General features: G+C 51.3%; 1 protein-coding gene across 1 annotated transcript; it reads right to left on the bottom strand.

Annotated features, from left to right (window-relative positions):
* Positions 1 to 116: 116 nt before the first annotated feature.
* LOC116364133 (methyl-CpG-binding domain protein 5-like) lies at positions 117 to 17,383 on the bottom strand. The gene is made up of 6 exons (XM_031817358.1): positions 17,356 to 17,383; positions 13,725 to 13,975; positions 12,135 to 13,479; positions 11,389 to 11,462; positions 6,838 to 6,913; positions 117 to 3,297 (listed from the first exon to the last, which is right to left on the bottom strand). Exons 2-3 carry the CDS (start codon positions 13,830 to 13,832, stop codon positions 12,493 to 12,495), a joined length of 1,095 nt encoding a protein of 364 aa, XP_031673218.1. The 5' UTR covers positions 13,833 to 13,975; positions 17,356 to 17,383; the 3' UTR covers positions 117 to 3,297; positions 6,838 to 6,913; positions 11,389 to 11,462; positions 12,135 to 12,492.
* Positions 17,384 to 18,031: the final 648 nt, after the last annotated feature.

Raw genomic sequence — 18,031 nt, 5'->3', positions numbered from 1 at the left:
ATATTTAAATTCCTTTTGATAGAATGTGATGATTGGATGTGCATGAACGTTTAAAACAGTATCATGTGTATCAACACATAAAAGGTTCAATAAGAGTGCACTTAAATGCCAAATAATTCAAGTAGGAGTGAACAGTTTTTACTATCTTAAAACATCTGTGCAACATTGTTCAAATGTTACATCACTGTATGACCTGTCATGTTTACAATATTTACACAATAAAAAACGGCTGCTTACATGAAATAATAGACAACGCCAAACAATGAGAAAACATGGGACTTCACACTATTTGTCCTAGCACCCACAATGCAACAAATGACATCAAATGCACAACACACTTTACAAAGTAGTCTACTTTTGTAAAGTACACACACACACACACACACACACACACACACACACATATACATTAGTGAGAAAACTTAGTTACATGTGGAAAAACCAACACTGACAACAGCAACATGTTAAAAACACACAAATAAAGACTCAAAGAGCAAGCAAGGGTAAGAAAAACAGCACACACACACACACACACACACCTCCAAAAATAAAACACACACACACGTGTGAATAAATTGTGCTGCACTGACCATTTGACCGACAACAGAAAGGTAAAAGTGAAAAGACATTATACAACATGGGGTTTGAACACGAGACTGACTGGGTCTCTCGGTCATTGCACAAGGGCAGAATGAACTTCACGTGTTCTCTTGACTGCTCTCAAGAGTATTTGTGAAAAGCTTCATTAAAAAGCATGAATACTTTTCTAGAAGTAGAGTGAAATACTTTTCTGTCTGGAGTGAATTACAGTTGATCCATCTAGACATGGTTTGTAATATGAACGGATACACAGATCATTTTTTAAATTTTTTTTAAAGATTGCCGTTCTGAAGTTGATTTAATGATTTATGATGTGACTTATTTGAATTGCACACAACACGCTGTAGTGAATATAACAAGTCTGTTTTCAATGGGGCAATAAAAAGCATCCAAATCTCATCAGCACGAAACGTAGTGAAGCCGTTCTATATGCAGACAGTCTCCGATTAACACACTTCTATTGGAATTGTATTCAGTAGTGATTTCTCCACTAAACAACCCCATGACAGCACCCGGCCTGAAGGCCCAAACCGACAGGGCCCGGCCTGAAGGCCCAAACCGACAGCACCCGGCCTGAAGGCCCAAACCGACAGGGCCCGGCCTGAAGGCCCAAACCGACAGGGCTCGGCCTGAAGGCCCAAACCGACAGGGCTCGGCCTGAAGTCCCAAACCGACAGGGCTCGGACTGAAGTCCCAAACCGTCAGGGCTCGGCCTGAAGGCCCAAACCGACAGGGCTCGGCCTGAAGTACCAAACCGACAGGGCTCGGCCTGAAGGCCCAAACCAACACTTCTTTCTTTCCATACTAATATGACATACTGCCCATTATCCATTTGAAACGTTTCTTCTATCCTTTAAACTATTATTGTACTTATCTGCACTGATTTTAATGAATCACTTAGGTCGTTAAAAGTTGATTCTGAATTATTATTATTTTTTCAAAGATCGCATGCTGCCTAAATATATAGTGAAGCCTTTTCAGACCTTATGCTTATAAATAAGCATGGTCCCCAGAGACTGGAGATACGCAACCTTAACTTTCTGGAAGGAGGCAGTCAATGACCTCTTCAGGACATGATCTACTGTAACAAACACTACAGAAGAGATAGCTAGCAGAAGGGAAAAACACAGTAGTACACAACGTCAAGGGATCCAAAAAGAACACATTTCAAATCAAACTGGAAAACAGTCAGGTTAATGGCTAAACTGAATACAGCATATAGGCTATTTCTGTGTAAAATAAACACGTAAGGCTTTGAGTTTATAACTCTCGGTTGTATTATTGCCATCTAGAATATTGTAAAGCTTAAAATAAATATGAAATACTGTACATAAATAATTTATAACAAATAAACTACACATAAGGCCCCTAAATTGTAGGATGAACTCTTTTCCACCATTTTACCTCAGGCAGTTAGTGTTATTTTCACAATCCACTCTTACGTCATAGTAACATACGGCATCTATGCTTGTGGTTGGTTACGCGATCTAAAGCTATAGCTGTGTGATAAAATGATGACACTATTTGAAAATGATATTAAGAAAAATATCAAAAACATCAAAAAGAAATCTAAATGATGCAAAAACAGCTGACTGGTATTTGACAACAGTCTGTGGTTTTAGTAGGTTGAGATCCTGGAATTAGAAGGATGCTTCATTCCAGTCATCCTTTTTCTCTGGTAACCGTAGAAACAGAAAGACTTTCAGCTGGTAAAGTTCACTCTGTTTTTAAAACACATAAAATGAACAAACACTTAGTGGTGTTGAAGTGAAGCCCGTTTCTCCTGGGTCTGGATTCAGAAAGCGTCTCAGAGTTGGGGGTGCTGAACTAGGATCAGTCTCGCCCCTCTTAGACCTGATTCTACTGCCTGTGATGATCTAGTAGCAGGCCCCCATCTGTATATGTCATCTTATTCATTATAATATTAAAAGTGAAACTGATCTGTGATCAGCACTCCTACTCCTCGAATGCTTTCTGAATACAGACCCTGCTGGTCAAGCCAATAAACAGCAGGTCTATAACATCCCCATATAAAAGCTTCCGGCTGGATCTCGTCTTTACATGTCCCTTTGCATACAGTCAGAATGACAGTGTGTGTTGAAGAAAAACCAGGACATCGGTGCCCTTCTGCTGCTGCTGCTTTGTACAATACAAGTTCACATGTGCATTATTAAGTATGTTGTACATCACCAGTGTACAATATTTACATACGTTTCTTAATATTCATGAAATCTTCCGTATTACCTATATACATATTGAAAATGTATCAGAAATATTTGGACTGTCTATTTTCTTTCAAATGTAGTATTTTTCTTCTATTTATCAGTTGGTTTTTTAAATATGTTATTCTAGAAAAAATAGTTGTCATTCAGCTAGCTGTAGACACATTACAACCGTTGGTTTTTACAGTTGAAATTCAAAACTGTAATATTTGTGTTTGGCTTTTCCAGGACTTTCAATGTCAGTCAGCTACGGAGGTCGTGGGACGATAATGTACCACTACTATCCATATTGTAGCACCTGGTTGGAGTTCAAAGGTCGCGGCGGGGCGGTCTGAACCGTTGTTCCAAGGCTGGGCACTGGCTAGATACTGGACTGTCATTAGCTGACCAAACACATTCAATGTTATCTGGAGATCTTTCTCCTCTTGGGCTTGGGCAGCTTCACCTGTCTGTCTCTGGAAGGGATCTGATGGACCTGAGGACAGAGAAGACATAATACATTAATGGATGACCAGGGCTCTAATTTAACTGGGTGGTTCCAGCCCTGAATGCCGATTGGCCGACAGTCGTGGTATAATCAGACTGTATACCCAGGTATGACATTTATTTTTACTGCTCTAACTACGTTGGTAACCAGTTTATAATATCAATAAGGCACCTCGGGGGTTTGTGATATATGGCCAATATACCACGGCTAAGGGCTGTATCCAGGCTCTCCACGTTGCGTCATGCCTAAGAACAGTCCTTAGCCGGGGTATAGTGGCCCATATCACACCCCTGGGGCCTTATTGCTTAAATGGAACCCTAACATTTAAATAACATTTAACTTTTAGCCTTAACCCAAAACCTAACTTTTAGCCTTAACCCAAACCCTAACTTTTAGCCTTAACCCAAACCCTAACATTTAAATAACATTTAACTTTTAGCCTTAGCCCAAACCCTAACTTTTAGCCTTAACCCAAACCCTAACTTTTAGCCTTAACCCAAACCCTAACATTTAAATAACATTTAACTTTTAGCCTTAACCCAAACCCTAACATTTAAATAACATTTAACTTTTAGCCTTAGCCCAAACCCTAACTTTTAGCCTTAGCCCAAACCCTAACTTTTAGCCTTAACCCAAACCCTAACATTTAAATAACATTTAACTTTTAGCCTTAGCCCAAACCCTAACTTTTAGCCTTAGCCTTAGCCCAAACCCTAACTTTTAGCCTTAGCCCAAACCCTAACTTTTAGCCTTAGCCCAAACCCTAACTTTTAGCCTTAACCCAAACCCTAACTTTTAGCCTTAGCCCAAACCCTAACTTTTAGCCTTAACCCAAACCCTAACTTTTAGCCTTAACCCAAACCCTAACATTTAAATAACATTTAACTTTTAGCCTTAACCTAAACCCTAACATTTAAATAACATTTAACTTTTAGCCTTAGCCCAAACCCTAACTTTTAGCCTTAGCCCAAACCCTAACTTTTAGCCTTAGCCCAAACCCTAACTTTTAGCCTTAACCCAAACCCTAACTTTTAGCCTTAACCCAAACCCTAACTTTTAGCCTTAACCCAAACCCTAACTTTTAGCCTTAACCCAAACCCTAACTTTTAGCCTTAACCCAAACCCTAACTTTTAGCCTTAACTTTTAACCCTAACCTAAGGACAGAGAAGACAATAGAAGATGTATTAATAGCAACCAAACAACCCAGTCTCTGTTGGCTTGTGCGGGTAGTAGTGTACATTCTACAGTGTTTAATAGCACCTGAGTTCAGACAGAACTCCACAGACATCCTAATCTGACTAAGCTGTCCTCTTTTCCACTCAAAGTGTCTGGTTTCATATTTCGCATGTCTGAATTCAGAGGAAAGGCAGCAAGATGCATTAACAGCACAGTGAATCCTTTTCAAATTGAAATGTGGTGCTGGTTGAGGGGTTGTTGCAGCTTGTTTATGTAATCCTCTGACTGGGGTGTGTGTGTGTGTGAGGTGTCTCCCGGCTGACACAGAGACAGCCCTTTGATCAACAGTGGCTGTAGTCTTAGTTCTGCTCAGCTTAGCCTGGGGGACAGTCTAGAGAGAAGGAGGGGAGAGGTAGAGGGGCAGAGGGAGAGAGAAGGAGGGCAGAGAGAGAGAAGGAGGGCAGAGGGAGAGAGGTAGAGGGGCAGAGGGAGAGAGGTAGAGGGGCAGAGGGAGAGAGAAGGAGGGCAGAGGGAGAGAGAAGGAGGGCAGAGGGAGAGAGGAGGAGGGGCAGAGGGAGAGAGAAGGAGGGCAGAGGGAGAGAGGAGGAGGGGAGAGGGAGAGAAGAGGAGGGGAGGGAGACAGAGGGGCGGAGGGAGAGGAGGGAGACAGAGGGGCAGAGGGAGAGAGAAGGAGGGCAGAGGGAGAGAAGAGGAGGGGAGGGAGACAGAGGGGCAGAGGGAGAGGAGGGAGACAGAGGGGCAGAGGGAGACAGAGGGGCAGAGGGAGAGAGAAGGAGGGCAGAGGGAGAGAGGAGGAGGGGCAGAGGGAGAGAGAAGGAGGGCAGAGGGAGAGAGAAGGAGGGCAGAGGGAGAGAGAAGGAGGGCAGAGGGAGAGAGAAGGAGGGCAGAGGGAGAGAGAAGGAGGGCAGAGGGAGAGAAGAGGAGGGGAGGGAGACAGAGGGGCAGAGGAGGGAGACAGAGGGGCAGAGGGAGAGAGAATGAGGGCAGAGGGAGAGAGAATGAGGGCAGAGGGAGAGAGGTAGAGGGGCAGAGGGAGAGAGAAGGAGGGCAGAGGGAGAGAAGAGGAGGGGAGGGAGACAGAGGGGCAGAGGGAGAGGAGGGAGACAGAGGGGCAGAGGGAGAGAGAAGGAGGGCAGAGGGAGAGAGAAGGAGGGCAGAGGGAGAGGGAGAGAAGAGGAGGGAGACAGAGGGGCAGAGGGAGAGGAGGGAGACAGAGGGGCAGAGGGAGAGAGAAGGAGGGCAGAGGGAGAGAGGTAGAGGGGCAGAGGGAGAGAAGAGGAGAGGAGGGAGACAGAGGGCAGAGGGAGAGAGAAGGAGGGCAGAGGGAGAGAGGAGGAGGGGCAGAGGGAGAGAGAAGGAGGGCAGAGGGAGAGAGAAGGAGGGCAGAGGGAGAGAGAAGGAGGGCAGAGGGAGAGAGAAGGAGGGCAGAGGGAGAGAGAAGGAGGGCAGAGGGAGAGAGAAGGAGGGCAGAGAGAGAGAGGAGGGCAGAGAGAGAGAGGAGGGCAGAGAGAGAGAGAAGGAGGGCAGAGAGAGAGAGAGAAGGAGGGCAGAGAGAGAGAGAGATGGAGGGCAGAGAGAGAGATGGAGGGCAGAGAGAGAGATGGAGGGCAGAGAGAGAGAGGAGGGCAGAGAGAGAGATGGAGGGCAGAGAGAGGAAGGAGGGCAGAGGAAGAAAGGAGGGCAAAGGAAGAGAGGTAGAGGGGCAGAGGGAGAGAGGTAGAGGGACAGAGGGAGAGAGGTAGAGGGGCAGAGGGAGAGAGGTAGAGGGGCAGAGGGAGAGAGGTAGAGGGGCAGAGGGAGAGAGGTAGAGGGGCAGAGGGAGAGAGGTAGAGGGAGAGAGGTAGAGGGGCAGAGGGAGAGAGGTAGAGGGGCAGAGGGAGAGAGGTAGAGGGGCAGAGGGAGAGAGGTAGAGGGGCAGAGGGAGAGAGGTAGAGGGGCAGAGGGAGAGAGGTAGAGGGGCAGAGGGAGAGAGGTAGAGGGGCAGAGGGAGAGAGGTAGAGGGGCAGAGAAGAGAGGTAGAGGGGCAGAGGGAGAGAGAAGGAGGGCAGAGGGAGAGAGGTAGAGGGGCAGAGGGAGAGAGAAGGAGGGCAGAGGGAGAGAGGTAGAGGGGCAGAGGGAGAGAGAAGGAGGGCAGAGGGAGAGAGAAGGAGGGCAGAGGGAGAGAGAAGGAGGGCAGAGGGAGAGAGAAGGAGGGCAGAGGGAGAGAGAAGGAGGGCAGAGGGAGAGAGAAGGAGGGCAGAGGGAGAGAGAAGGAGGGGAGGGAGACAGAGGAGAGGCCATCTGGGAGAGCATGGTGTTCTAATCTTTCTAGATGGTACTAGTATACTCACAGTCCCTGACATCTTGTCCAGCTCACTCATGGCCTCATGTATAGCAGCTTCTAAATGATTATTCAACTTCCCAGCTCTGTTGGAACAATGAAAACAAAATCATGTCTCAGAAACATCAATAAGTCCATACCTAAACACTCAGCATTTTCTTTTTCGCTTTGGACAAAAACATAAATAGATTTGTTCAACTCTGCCTCCTGCCACGCAGGGATAAAGTATGCAATATAACATGAGCTGTAAGCAATGACACTGACTGGTCCAGGTACATTTTACAGAACATTGAGGGAGAAGAGCTAAGGTAAGCGCTGTGTGTGTGTGTGTGTGTGTGTGTGTGTGAGTGAGTGAGTGAGTGAGTGAGTGAGTGAGTGAGTGAGTGAGTGAGTGAGTGAGTGAGTGAGTGAGTGAGTGAGTGAGTGAGTGAGTGAGTGAGTGAGAGAACAGGTGCAGTGGAGGAGGTTTTTCATCATCAGGGGGGTAATGACGAGCCAGCCAGGGCAGCATCAGGAGTAATGACTAGCCAGCCAGGGCATCCAGGGGGTAATGACTAGCCAGCCAGGGCATCCTGGGGGTAATGACTAGCCAGCCAGGGCATCCAGGGGGTAATGACTAGCCAGCCAGGGCATCCAGGGGGTAATGACTAGCCAGCCAGGGCAACACCAGGGGGTAATGACTAGGCCAGCCAGGGCAGCATCAGGAGTAATGACTAGCCAGCCAGGGCATCATCAGGAGTAATGACTAGCCAGCCAGGGCAACACCAGGGGGTAATGACTAGGCCAGCCAGGGCATCCAGGGGGTAATGACTAGCCAGCCAGGGAAACATCAGGGGGTAATGACTAGCCAGCCAGGGCAACACCAGGGGGTAATGACTAGCCAGCCAGGGCAACACCAGGGGGTAATGACGAGCCAGCCAGGGCATCATCAGGGGTAATGACGAGCCAGCCAGGGCATCATCAGGAGTAATGACTAGCCAGCCAGGGCAACACCAGGGGGTAATGACTAGGCCAGCCAGGGCATCATCAGGAGTAATGACTAGCCAGCCAGGGCATCATCAGGAGTAATGACTAGCCAGCCAGGGCATCCAGGGGGTAATGACTAGCCAGCCAGGGCAACACCAGGGGGTAATGACTAGCCAGCCAGGGAAACACCAGGGGGTAATGACTAGCCAGCCAGGGCAACACCAGGGGGTAATGACTAGCCAGCCAGGGAAACACCAGGGGGTAATGACTAGCCAGCCAGGGCAACACCAGGGGGTAATGACTAGCCAGCCAGGGCATCATCCGGGGTAATGACTAGCCAGCCAGGGCATCATCCGGGGTAATGACTAGCCAGCCAGGGCATCATCAGGGGTAATGACTAGCCAGCCAGGGCATCATCAGGGGTAATGACTAGCCAGCCAGGGCATCATCAGGGGTAATGACTAGCCAGCCAGGGCATCATCAGGGGTAATGACTAGCCAGCCAGGGCATCATCAGGGGTAATGACTAGCCAGCCAGGGCATCATCAGTGGTAATGACTAGCCAGCCAGGGCATCATCAGTGGTAATGACTAGCCAGCCAGGGCATCATCAGTGGTAATGACTAGCCAGCCAGGGCATCACCTGGGGTAATGACTAGCCAGCCAGGGCATCATCAGGGGTAATGACTAGCCAGCCAGGGCATCATCAGGGGTAATGACTAGCCAGCCAGGGCATCACCAGGGGTAATGACTAGCCAGCCAGGGCATCACCAGGGGGTAATGACTAGCCAGCCAGGGCATCATCAGGGGTAATGACTAGCCAGCCAGGGCATCACCAGGGGGTAATGACTAGCCAGCCAGGGCATCATCAGGGGTAATGACTAGCCAGCCAGGGCATCATCAGGGGTAATGACTAGCCAGCCAGGGCATCATCAGGGGTAATGACTAGCCAGCCAGGGCATCATCAGTGGTAATGACTAGCCAGCCAGGGCATCACCAGGGGTAATGACTAGCCAGCCAGGGCATCACCAGGGGTAATGACTAGCCAGCCAGGGCATCACCAGGGGGTAATGACTAGCCAGCCAGGGCATCATCAGGGGTAATGACTAGCCAGCCAGGGCATCACCAGGGGGTAATGACTAGCCAGCCAGGGCATCATCAGGGGTAATGACTAGACAGCCAGGGCATCATCAGGGGTAATGACTAGCCAGCCAGGGCATCATCAGGGGTAATGACTAGCCAGCCAGGGCATCATCAGGGGTAATGACTAGACAGCCAGGGCATCATCAGGGGTAATGACTAGCCAGCCAGGGCATCATCAGGGGTAATGACTAGCCAGCCAGGGCATCATCAGGGGTAATGACTAGCCAGCCAGGGCATCATCAGGGGTAATGACTAGCCAGCCAGGGCATCACCAGGGGTAATGACTAGCCAGCCAGGGCATCACCAGGGGGTAATGACTAGCCAGCCAGGGCATCATCAGGGGTAATGACTAGCCAGCCAGGGCATCATCAGGGGTAATGACTAGCCAGCCAGGGCATCACCAGGGGGTAATGACTAGCCAGCCAGGGCATCACCAGGGGTAATGACTAGCCAGCCAGGGCATCATCAGGGGTAATGACTAGCCAGCCAGGGCATCATCAGGGGTAATGACTAGACAGCCAGGGCATCATCAGGGGTAATGACTAGCCAGCCAGGGCATCATCAGGGGTAATGACTAGCCAGCCAGGGCATCATCAGGGGTAATGACTAGCCAGCCAGGGCATCATCAGGGGTAATGACTAGCCAGCCAGGGCATCACCAGGGGTAATGACTAGCCAGCCAGGGCATCACCAGGGGTAATGACTAGCCAGCCAGGGCATCATCAGGGGTAATGACTAGCCAGCCAGGGCATCACCAGGGGTAATGACTAGCCAGCCAGGGCATCATCAGGGGTAATGACTAGCCAGCCAGGGCATCATCAGGGGTAATGACTAGCCAGCCAGGGCATCATCAGGGGTAATGACTAGCCAGCCAGGGCATCATCAGGGGTAATGACTAGACAGCCAGGGCATCATCAGGGGTAATGACTAGCAGCCAGGGCATCATCAGGGGTAATGACTAGCCAGCCAGGGCATCATCAGGGGTAATGACTAGCCAGCCAGGGCATCATCAGGGGTAATGACTAGCCAGCCAGGGGCATCACCAGGGGTAATGACTAGCCAGCCAGGGCATCATCAGGGGTAATGACTAGCCAGCCAGGGCATCATCAGGGGTAATGACTAGCCAGCCAGGGCATCATCAGGGGTAATGACTAGCCAGCCAGGGCATCATCAGGGGTAATGACTAGCCAGCCAGGGCATCATCAGGGGTAATGACTAGCCAGCCTGGGCATCATCAGGGGTAATGACTAGCCAGCCAGTGCATCATCAGGGGTAATGACTAGCCAGCCAGGGCATCATCAGGGGTAATGACTAGCCAGCCTGGGCATCATCAGGGGTAATGACTAGACAGCCAGGGCATCACCAGGGGTAATGACTAGCCAGCCAGGGCATCATCAGGGGTAATGACTAGCCAGCCTGGGCATCATCAGGGGTAATGACTAGCCAGCCAGGGCATCACCAGGGGTAATGACTAGCCAGCCAGGGCATCATCAGGGGTAATGACTAGCCAGCCAGGGCATCATCAGGGGTAATGACTAGACAGCCAGGGCATCACCAGTGGTAATGACTAGCCAGCCAGGGCATCATCAGGGGTAATGACTAGCCAGCCAGGGCATCATCAGGGGTAATGACTAGACAGCCAGGGCATCACCAGTGGTAATGACTAGCCAGCCAGGGCATCACCAGGGGTAATGACTAGCCAGCCAGGGCATCATCAGGGGTAATGACTAGCCAGCCAGGGCATCATCAGAGGTAATGACTAGCCAGCCAGGGCATCATCAGGGGTAATGACTAGCCAGCCAGGGCATCACCAGGGGTAATGACTAGCCAGCCAGGGCAACACCAGGGGGTAATGACTAGCCAGCCAGGGCATCATCAGGGGTAATGACTAGCCAGCCAGGGCATCATCAGGGGTAATGACTAGCCAGCCAGGGCATCATCAGGGAAGCAGCAGTCCCAAAAACACCCTCTTCAGTGCATTACTTTGACCAGGGCTCAGAGTGGGACAGAGAGTACAGACAGGTGATTCAGTAGTCAGTGGTATTAACCTCTCCTCAACACAGAGCAGCCAGCCAGGATGGAACTAACCAGCCAGGATGGAACTAACCAGCCAGGATGAAACTAACCAGCCAGGATGAAACTAACCAGCCAGGATGAAACTAACCAGCCAGGATGGAACTAACCAGCCAGGATGGAACTAACCAGCCAGGATGGAACTAACCAGCCAGGATGGAACTAACCAGCCAGGATGGAACTAACCAGCCAGGATGGAACTAACCAGCCAGGATGGAACTAACCAGCCAGGATGGAACTAACCTGGCCCATCAACATTCTAGAATGAATTCCACTCTTAAAATAGAGCAAATAAAACACATCTGTTCATCTTTTTAAAACACAGGAGAAACTGGTTCCACATACACACATGTCCCATCCATCCTACAGCAATATAACTTACTTTCGGTTCCTCTTGGTCGCTCTGTCAAGGGCCTCTAGGTCATGTGTCAGTGTTTTCAGCTTCTCCGTCTCCACCTGGGGTAATAACAGATGTCAGACAGGTGTTTTCAGCTTCTCCGTCTCCACCTGGGGTAATAACAGATGTCTCCACCTGGGGGTAATAACAGATGTCTCCACCTGGGGGTAATAACAGATGTCTCCACCTGGGGGTAATAACAGATGTCTCCACCTGGGGGTAATAACAGATGTCTCCACCTGGGGGTAATAACAGATGTCTCCACCTGGGGGTAATAACAGATGTCTCCACCTGGGGGTAATAACAGATGTCTCCACCTGGGGGTAATAACAGATGTCTCCACCTGGGGGTAATAACAGATGTCTCCACCTGGGGGTAATAACAGATGTCTCCACCTGGGGGTAATAACAGATGTCTCCACCTGGGGGTAATAACAGATGTCTCCACCTGGGGGTAATAACAGATGTCTCCACCTGGGGGTAATAACAGATGTCTCCACCTGGGGGTAATAACAGATGTCTCCACCTGGGGGTAATAACAGATGTCAGACATTATGTTGGGTCTAAGAATAGGACCAAAAGCCTGACTATAGGTCCCATCAACATGACCATCAGTAGCAGAAGTAGTGACAGTTACTTTTATCTAAAAAGGTACAAAAGTCAAGTCAATAGTGAAAGAACTAGATTTGTGGGTGTGTATTTTTCTTTCACCTGTCTCTGAAGACATCTCACCTTGCTGTCCTCTCTGAGCTGCAGGCTGCCATGGTGATGGTTGTGCCCCGCCTCCTCCCCTGACAGTTTACCAGGCCAGGATGGGAACCCTTTAAAGCCCTGACCCCAGACCAGATCCCCCATGTTAAACGTCCTGGGTCTATAGTGGAGCATCTCTGACGACGGGCTGTCCGGCTGCCTAAGGTCCTCCTCGCTGCTCAGGGACTTGGTGTCAGACGGGCTGGGGGCACAGCCTCCGTTAAAGTGCCCGTTGTAGTGGCCCACGTACTCTTTAACCAACGGACCCTCCAGGCTGGTGGAGGAGCTGGGAGACTGGTCGTCCCCGGTTAGGTCCCCCTGTCTGGGGGGGCCGAGGGGGTCAGACACACCGTACCCCCGTAGAGAGAACTGGACCTGGGGGGGTCCGACGCCACCCTCCGTTCATATGGGCGCATCTCTCCACAGTCTGATCCAACCTCTCTTTGTAGTTAACGATGTTCACGGCCGTCCGGTTGCAGTTGTTGAAGCGGTTGAATCCATCCTCCAGGAAGGCCTTGTCTGAGGGGGCGGGGAGAGAGTGGTGGTGACCTTCGTGGGGGGAGCTGTCGGCTGGACAGGGGGGTGCAGGAGCTAGACTCCCAGGTCTCTCCATACAGGGGCTGCTGCGGACATGAGTGGAGCACTCTAGGAACTCCTCACCGCCCCATGCCGTGTGACCTCTGTCCAGACTTCCAGAGTACCCGGTCTCGCCTTCCCACTGCCCCCTGGGGGTGCCATGGCCTGGGGATCTGAAGTAGTCCTGGTGGGAGGCCTCTGGAAGTGCACCCTGACCCTCGGGGATGCTAACAGTACTCTTCCCCTGACCAGAGTGCTTCTGGGGCCGTCCTGCTCTGACCTGCCTGGGTCTGGGCTGTTGGCTCAGGGTCGGTGTCTGCTCCACCTCCTGGTGCGCCACCCGGTGGCCACTATGGCTGACTGCAGCATGGCTGTGAGGGAGGTTGTGGTTGATGCTGACCGGCTCCCCTACGGAGTTAGTGAAGGCAGTCATGGTGCTGAGAGTGGGTACCGGGCTGGACTGGGTAGTGCCACTAACCGTGGTGGTGATGACTACATGCATTCCTTTACTGGCCGCATCCACCACAGCCCTGTAGATGGCATCTACAGACTCCACCCCTCCGCTGGGTAGCCTATCAGAGCCGTGCATCCCTGGGGGAAGCCCTTCTCCCTGAGTCTGTTGCATCTCCTGTTGGCTGACACCAAACTGGGTGTGTGACAGCATCCCCTGAGACTCAGGAAGTGATGTCATACCAGACTGAGAGATCATCTGTGAGTGAGGGACTGAAATGCTGTTGTCTGGCAAACACCCCTGAAACAACACAGATGTAAAGTTCATTGAGAGAAAAATGAAAACGTGTCATTATCACTCCTAGCATGTCAGAGAATCCACAACTATTGGGGTCTTTTGAGGAGGACGGAATGTATCATGTAGATCATCCACCCGTAGTGAAGAGTGAATCAGATAATCTTGTCATCTCTATTCATTCTATTTCTATCTGCCACGCTCAGAGCGTTTCACGTCACTGAACACACCCTTCAAACAGACAGACTAACCTGGAAGTTCTGGAACAGGCAGGCCATAGGGTGGGCGTTGGAGGAGTTGTTGTTTTCAGGGAAGCCAGGTTGCTGTGAGCCCTGGTAGCCAGGAGGGAGACCCTGCATGGCCCGCTGAATGCCCTGATGAAGCTGCTGCTGCTGGGCATGACGCTGCTGGAACACCTGGGTACCACCGCCACTGCTGGAACTGTTGATGACGTGGGGCTGGAGGCTGGTTATGCTGCAGTTTACGAGGTTAGATGGGTCTCCTGTTGGGGTGGAAGAATAATACTGTTCATTGTTATTTTCAAATCAGGGAAATTCCACACCTTAACTGCCTGGAGAAGACAGGTCAGTGGGGTAACTCAATGCTGAGCAAAATGATGGAAGAAGTGGGAAGATGGAAATTCTTGTAATTGAACGAATAAACTGGAGAACCCGATGGCTTAGGCTGTAGTACTGTGCTCCACTCCTCACAGGTCTATTTTCTCCTCCTAACTAGTTTCTCCTCTCACTAGTCTAGCCCCTCTCCTCTCACTAGTCTAGCTCCTCTCCTCTCACTAGTCTAGCTCCTCTCCTCTCACTAGTCTAGCTCCTCTCCTCCTCGCTCACTAGCTCCCCTCCTCTCACTAGTCTAGCTCCCCTCCTCTCACTAGTCTAGCTCCCCTCCTCTCACTAGTCTAGCTCCCCTCCTCTCACTAGTCTAGCTCCCCTCCTCTCACTAGTCTAGCTCCCCTCCTCTCACTAGTCTAGCTCCCCTCCTCTCACTAGTCTAGCTCCTCTCCTCTCACTAGTCTAGCTCCTCTCTCCTCCTCTCACTAGTCTAGCTCCTCTCCTCCTCTCACTAGTCTAGCTCCTCTCCTCCTCATCACTAGTCTAGCTCCTCTCCTCCTCTCATCTCTAGCTCTCTCCTCCTCTCACTAGTCTAGCCCTCTCCTCCTCTCACTAGTCTAGCTCCTCTCCTCCTCTCACTAGTCTAGCTCCTCTCCTCCTCTCACTAGTCTAGCTCCCTCCTCCTCTCACTATCTAGCTCCTCCCCTCCTCTCACTAGTCTAGCTCCCCTCCTCTCACTAGTCTAGCTCCCCTCCTCTCACTAGTCTAGCTCCCTCCTCTCACTAGTCTAGCTCTCCCCTCCTCTCACTAGTCTAGCTCTCCTCCTCGCTCACTAGCTCCCCTCCTCTCACTAGTCCTAGCTCCTCTCCTCCTCGCTCACTAGCTCCCCTCCTCTCACTAGTCTAGCTCCTCTCCTCCTCGCTCACTAGCTCCCCTCCTCTCACTAGTCTAGCTCCTCTCCTCTTCGCTCACTAGCTCCCCTCCTCTCACTAGTCTAGCTCCTCTCCTCCCCTCATAATCTAGCTCCTCTCCTCCTCCTCACTCACTAGCTCCCCTCCTCTCACTAGTCTAGCTCCTCTCCTCTCCTCCTCGCTCACTAGCTCCCTCCTCTCACTAGTCTAGCTCCTCTCCTCTCCTCCTCGCTCACTAGCCTCCCCTCCTCTCACTAGTCTAGCTCCTCTCCTCTCCTCCTCGCTCACTAGCTCCCCTCTCACTAATCTAGCTCCTCTCCTCCTCTCACTAATCTAGCTCCTCTCCTCCTCTCACTAATCTAGCTCCTCTCCTCCTCTCACTAATCTAGCTCCTCTCCTCCTCTCACTAATCTAGCTCCTCTCCTCCTCTCACTAATCTAGCTCCTCTCCTCCTCTCACTAATCTAGCTCCTCTCCTCCTCTCACCCAGTCTAGCTCCTCTCCTCCTCTCACTAATCTAGCTCCTCTCCTCCTCTCACTAATCTAGCTCCCTCTCCTCCTCTCACCAGTCTAGCTCCTCTCCTCCTCTCACTAATCTAGCTCCTCTCCTCCTCTCACTAATTCTAGCTCCTCTCCTCCTCTCACCAGTCTAGCTCCTCTCCTCCTCTCACCAGTCTAGCTCCTCTCCTCCTCTCACTAATCTAGCTCCTCTCCTCCTCTCACTAATCTAGCTCCTCTCCTCCTCTCACCAGTCTAGCTCCTCTCCTCCTCTCACTAATCTAGCTCCTCTCCTCCTCTCACTAATCTAGCTCCTCTCCTCCTCTCACCAGTCTAGCTCCTCTCCTCCTCTCACTAATCTAGCTCCTCTCCTCCTCTCACTAATCTAGCTCCTCTCCTCCTCTCACCAGTCTAGCTCCTCTCCTCCTCTCACTAATCTAGCTCCTCCTCCTCTCACCAGTCTAGCTCCTCTTCCTCCTCTCACCAGTCTAGCTCCTCTCCTCCTCTCACCAGTCTAGCTCCTCTCCTCTCTCACCAGTCTAGCTCCTCTCCTCCTCTCACCAGTCTAGCTCCTCTCCTCCTCTCACCAGTCTAGCTCCTCTCCTCCTCTCACCAGTCTAGCTCCTCTCCTCCTCTCACCAGTCTAGCTCCTCTCCTCCTCTCACCAGTCTAGCTCCTCTCACCAGTCTAGCTCCTCTCCTCCTCTCACCAGTCTAGCTCCTCTCCTCCTCTCACCAGTCTAGCTCCTCTCACCAGTCTAGCTCCTCTCCTCCTCTCACCAGTCTAGCTCCTCTCCTCACCAGCCTCTGCCTCGCCTCCCACTAGCGCCTCCCCCCCCCACTAGCCTCCCCTCTCACTAGCCTCCCCTCCCAAGCTCCTCACCTCCCTAGCTCCTCCCCTCACTAGACGCCACTCTCCCTCCCCTCCACTCTCACTAGCCTCCCTCCCCAGCTCCCCCAATAGCCTCTGCCCTTCACTAGCCTCCCCTCCCACAAGCCTCTCCTCCCACAAGCCTCCCCTCCCCTCCCACTAGCCTCCGCAGTGCTCAACCAGCGTGGCTGCACTGCTATGATATAGTGGTGATGGTTGCCGGGGAGGTTGCTATGGGAACGGTGTGATTGGTGGTGCTGTCTGAGCCGTGGCTTATTTCAGAGGTTGCAGCCTGGAAGAAGACTGGGGGTTGAGGAAGGGATGTGATTTAATGGCCTAGGCAGGGGGATGGGGTCAGAGGCAGGGCTGGATGCTTGGATGGTGGTGGCTGGGGAGGGGGAGCTGTCTGGGCATGAGGTAGGAGAAGAGAAGTGCTTGGTTGGAATGAACCCATCTAGGGAGATAGGCTAGCAGTCCACAAAGAGATGAAAGATAGCCACTATGCTTCCCGAGAAACATATGCCATATCTTATAGTATTTAGCATTATTTCCTGCTATCGTGTTCACACAACAGTAGGGCCAACACAGCCATGTGTAACACAGTGGGCCAAAGGAAAAAATGATCTATTCAGTTAGGCCTGTATCAGAGCAGACACATAATAAGGCTAATGAAGGAACACAACCCTTCTCCAAAGGCTTCACCCAGGCCTCCATTCAGAAGCCAGCGTTACTATAGCTACCAGCCAGCTCTTCACTATATCTGGTCAAGAGCTCGTTCTTAAAAAGGAGGGAGAAAAAAAGATCTGTTTTCATGTTATTCTGCCACTGAGCTGAGCACTGCAACTAGCATGCTAATAAGAGAGAAGCCACAATGATTATACAAACATGAGGGCCAGTCTCTCAACGTACACTCTCTACGAGAGACTAAAGACTGTCGTTCAACTCAAAGGCCATCTAGGTGGATTTATCAAACTCACACACCATCACAGAGCAAAGCGCCATCATCGAACAAAGTGTGCGTTTCTCTCAGTGGCTCACCTGGCTCAGAGATGATTGGACCACAACTCCATCATTGTTGCCGAGTGTCATTCCTGACATACTAGTCCTTCCCAGCGCAGCGTGAAGGTGACTGTGCTGCTGCTGATGTGGATGTTGACTTGGGTGGGACAGTGGTGGTGGGTTAGTGTTAGGATGATGGCTCAGGGGCATGTTCCCTGGGCCAAGGCCCACTTGTCCACCGGCCCCAGAGGGCCACAGTTCACCAACGAATTGGCCTGGATCTGGTTCATCAACCCTGGGAACCGAGGGCTGTGAGAATGAGGGCCTCCAGAGTCCATACTCCGGCAGTACATACCTGACCCTCCCCTTGGCCTAGCATCCTCTGTTGGGCCAGTAGGTTCTGCTGCTGGGAGGCTCCAGGAGGCATGACCCAGCCACATCGCTGTAGTGCATCTGACCAGGTCCTGGGGGCCTACAGGGCCTTGGTGCTGGTTATGGTGGTTGTTGTGGTTGCTCATGGACTGAAGCAGCTGGCCATGGAGGTGTTGGTCTGTAGGCCCCCAAGCCGGGCCACTTTCCTCAGTTGTTCTGCTGAGCTTGGTATGGTAGCCTGGACCTGGACCTCCACCCATGTTAGGAGACTTGTTGAGCATGTTGAAGACAATGCTGTCGTGGTGGTTGAGGGGGGTTGTTGGGCGGTGGTGGGCCTGGCGGC

Source organism: Oncorhynchus kisutch, unplaced genomic scaffold, assembly GCF_002021735.2.
Source record: "Oncorhynchus kisutch isolate 150728-3 unplaced genomic scaffold, Okis_V2 scaffold1000, whole genome shotgun sequence".
Classification (NCBI taxonomy): Eukaryota; Metazoa; Chordata; class Actinopteri; order Salmoniformes; family Salmonidae; genus Oncorhynchus; species Oncorhynchus kisutch.
This window is presented reverse-complemented; position numbering and strand designations above follow the sequence as displayed.

Bases quoted from the DNA above. Each gene is read 5' to 3' on its own strand.
- LOC116364133 (XM_031817358.1), bottom strand. From the start codon at position 13,832: ATGCAGGGTCTCCCTCCTGGCTACCAGGGCTCACAGCAACCTGGCTTC. The intron at 13,480-13,724 runs GTTAGTCTGTCT...GTGTTGTTTCAG, and splicing joins GCCTGTTCCAGAACTTCCAG to GGGTGTTTGCCAGACAACAG.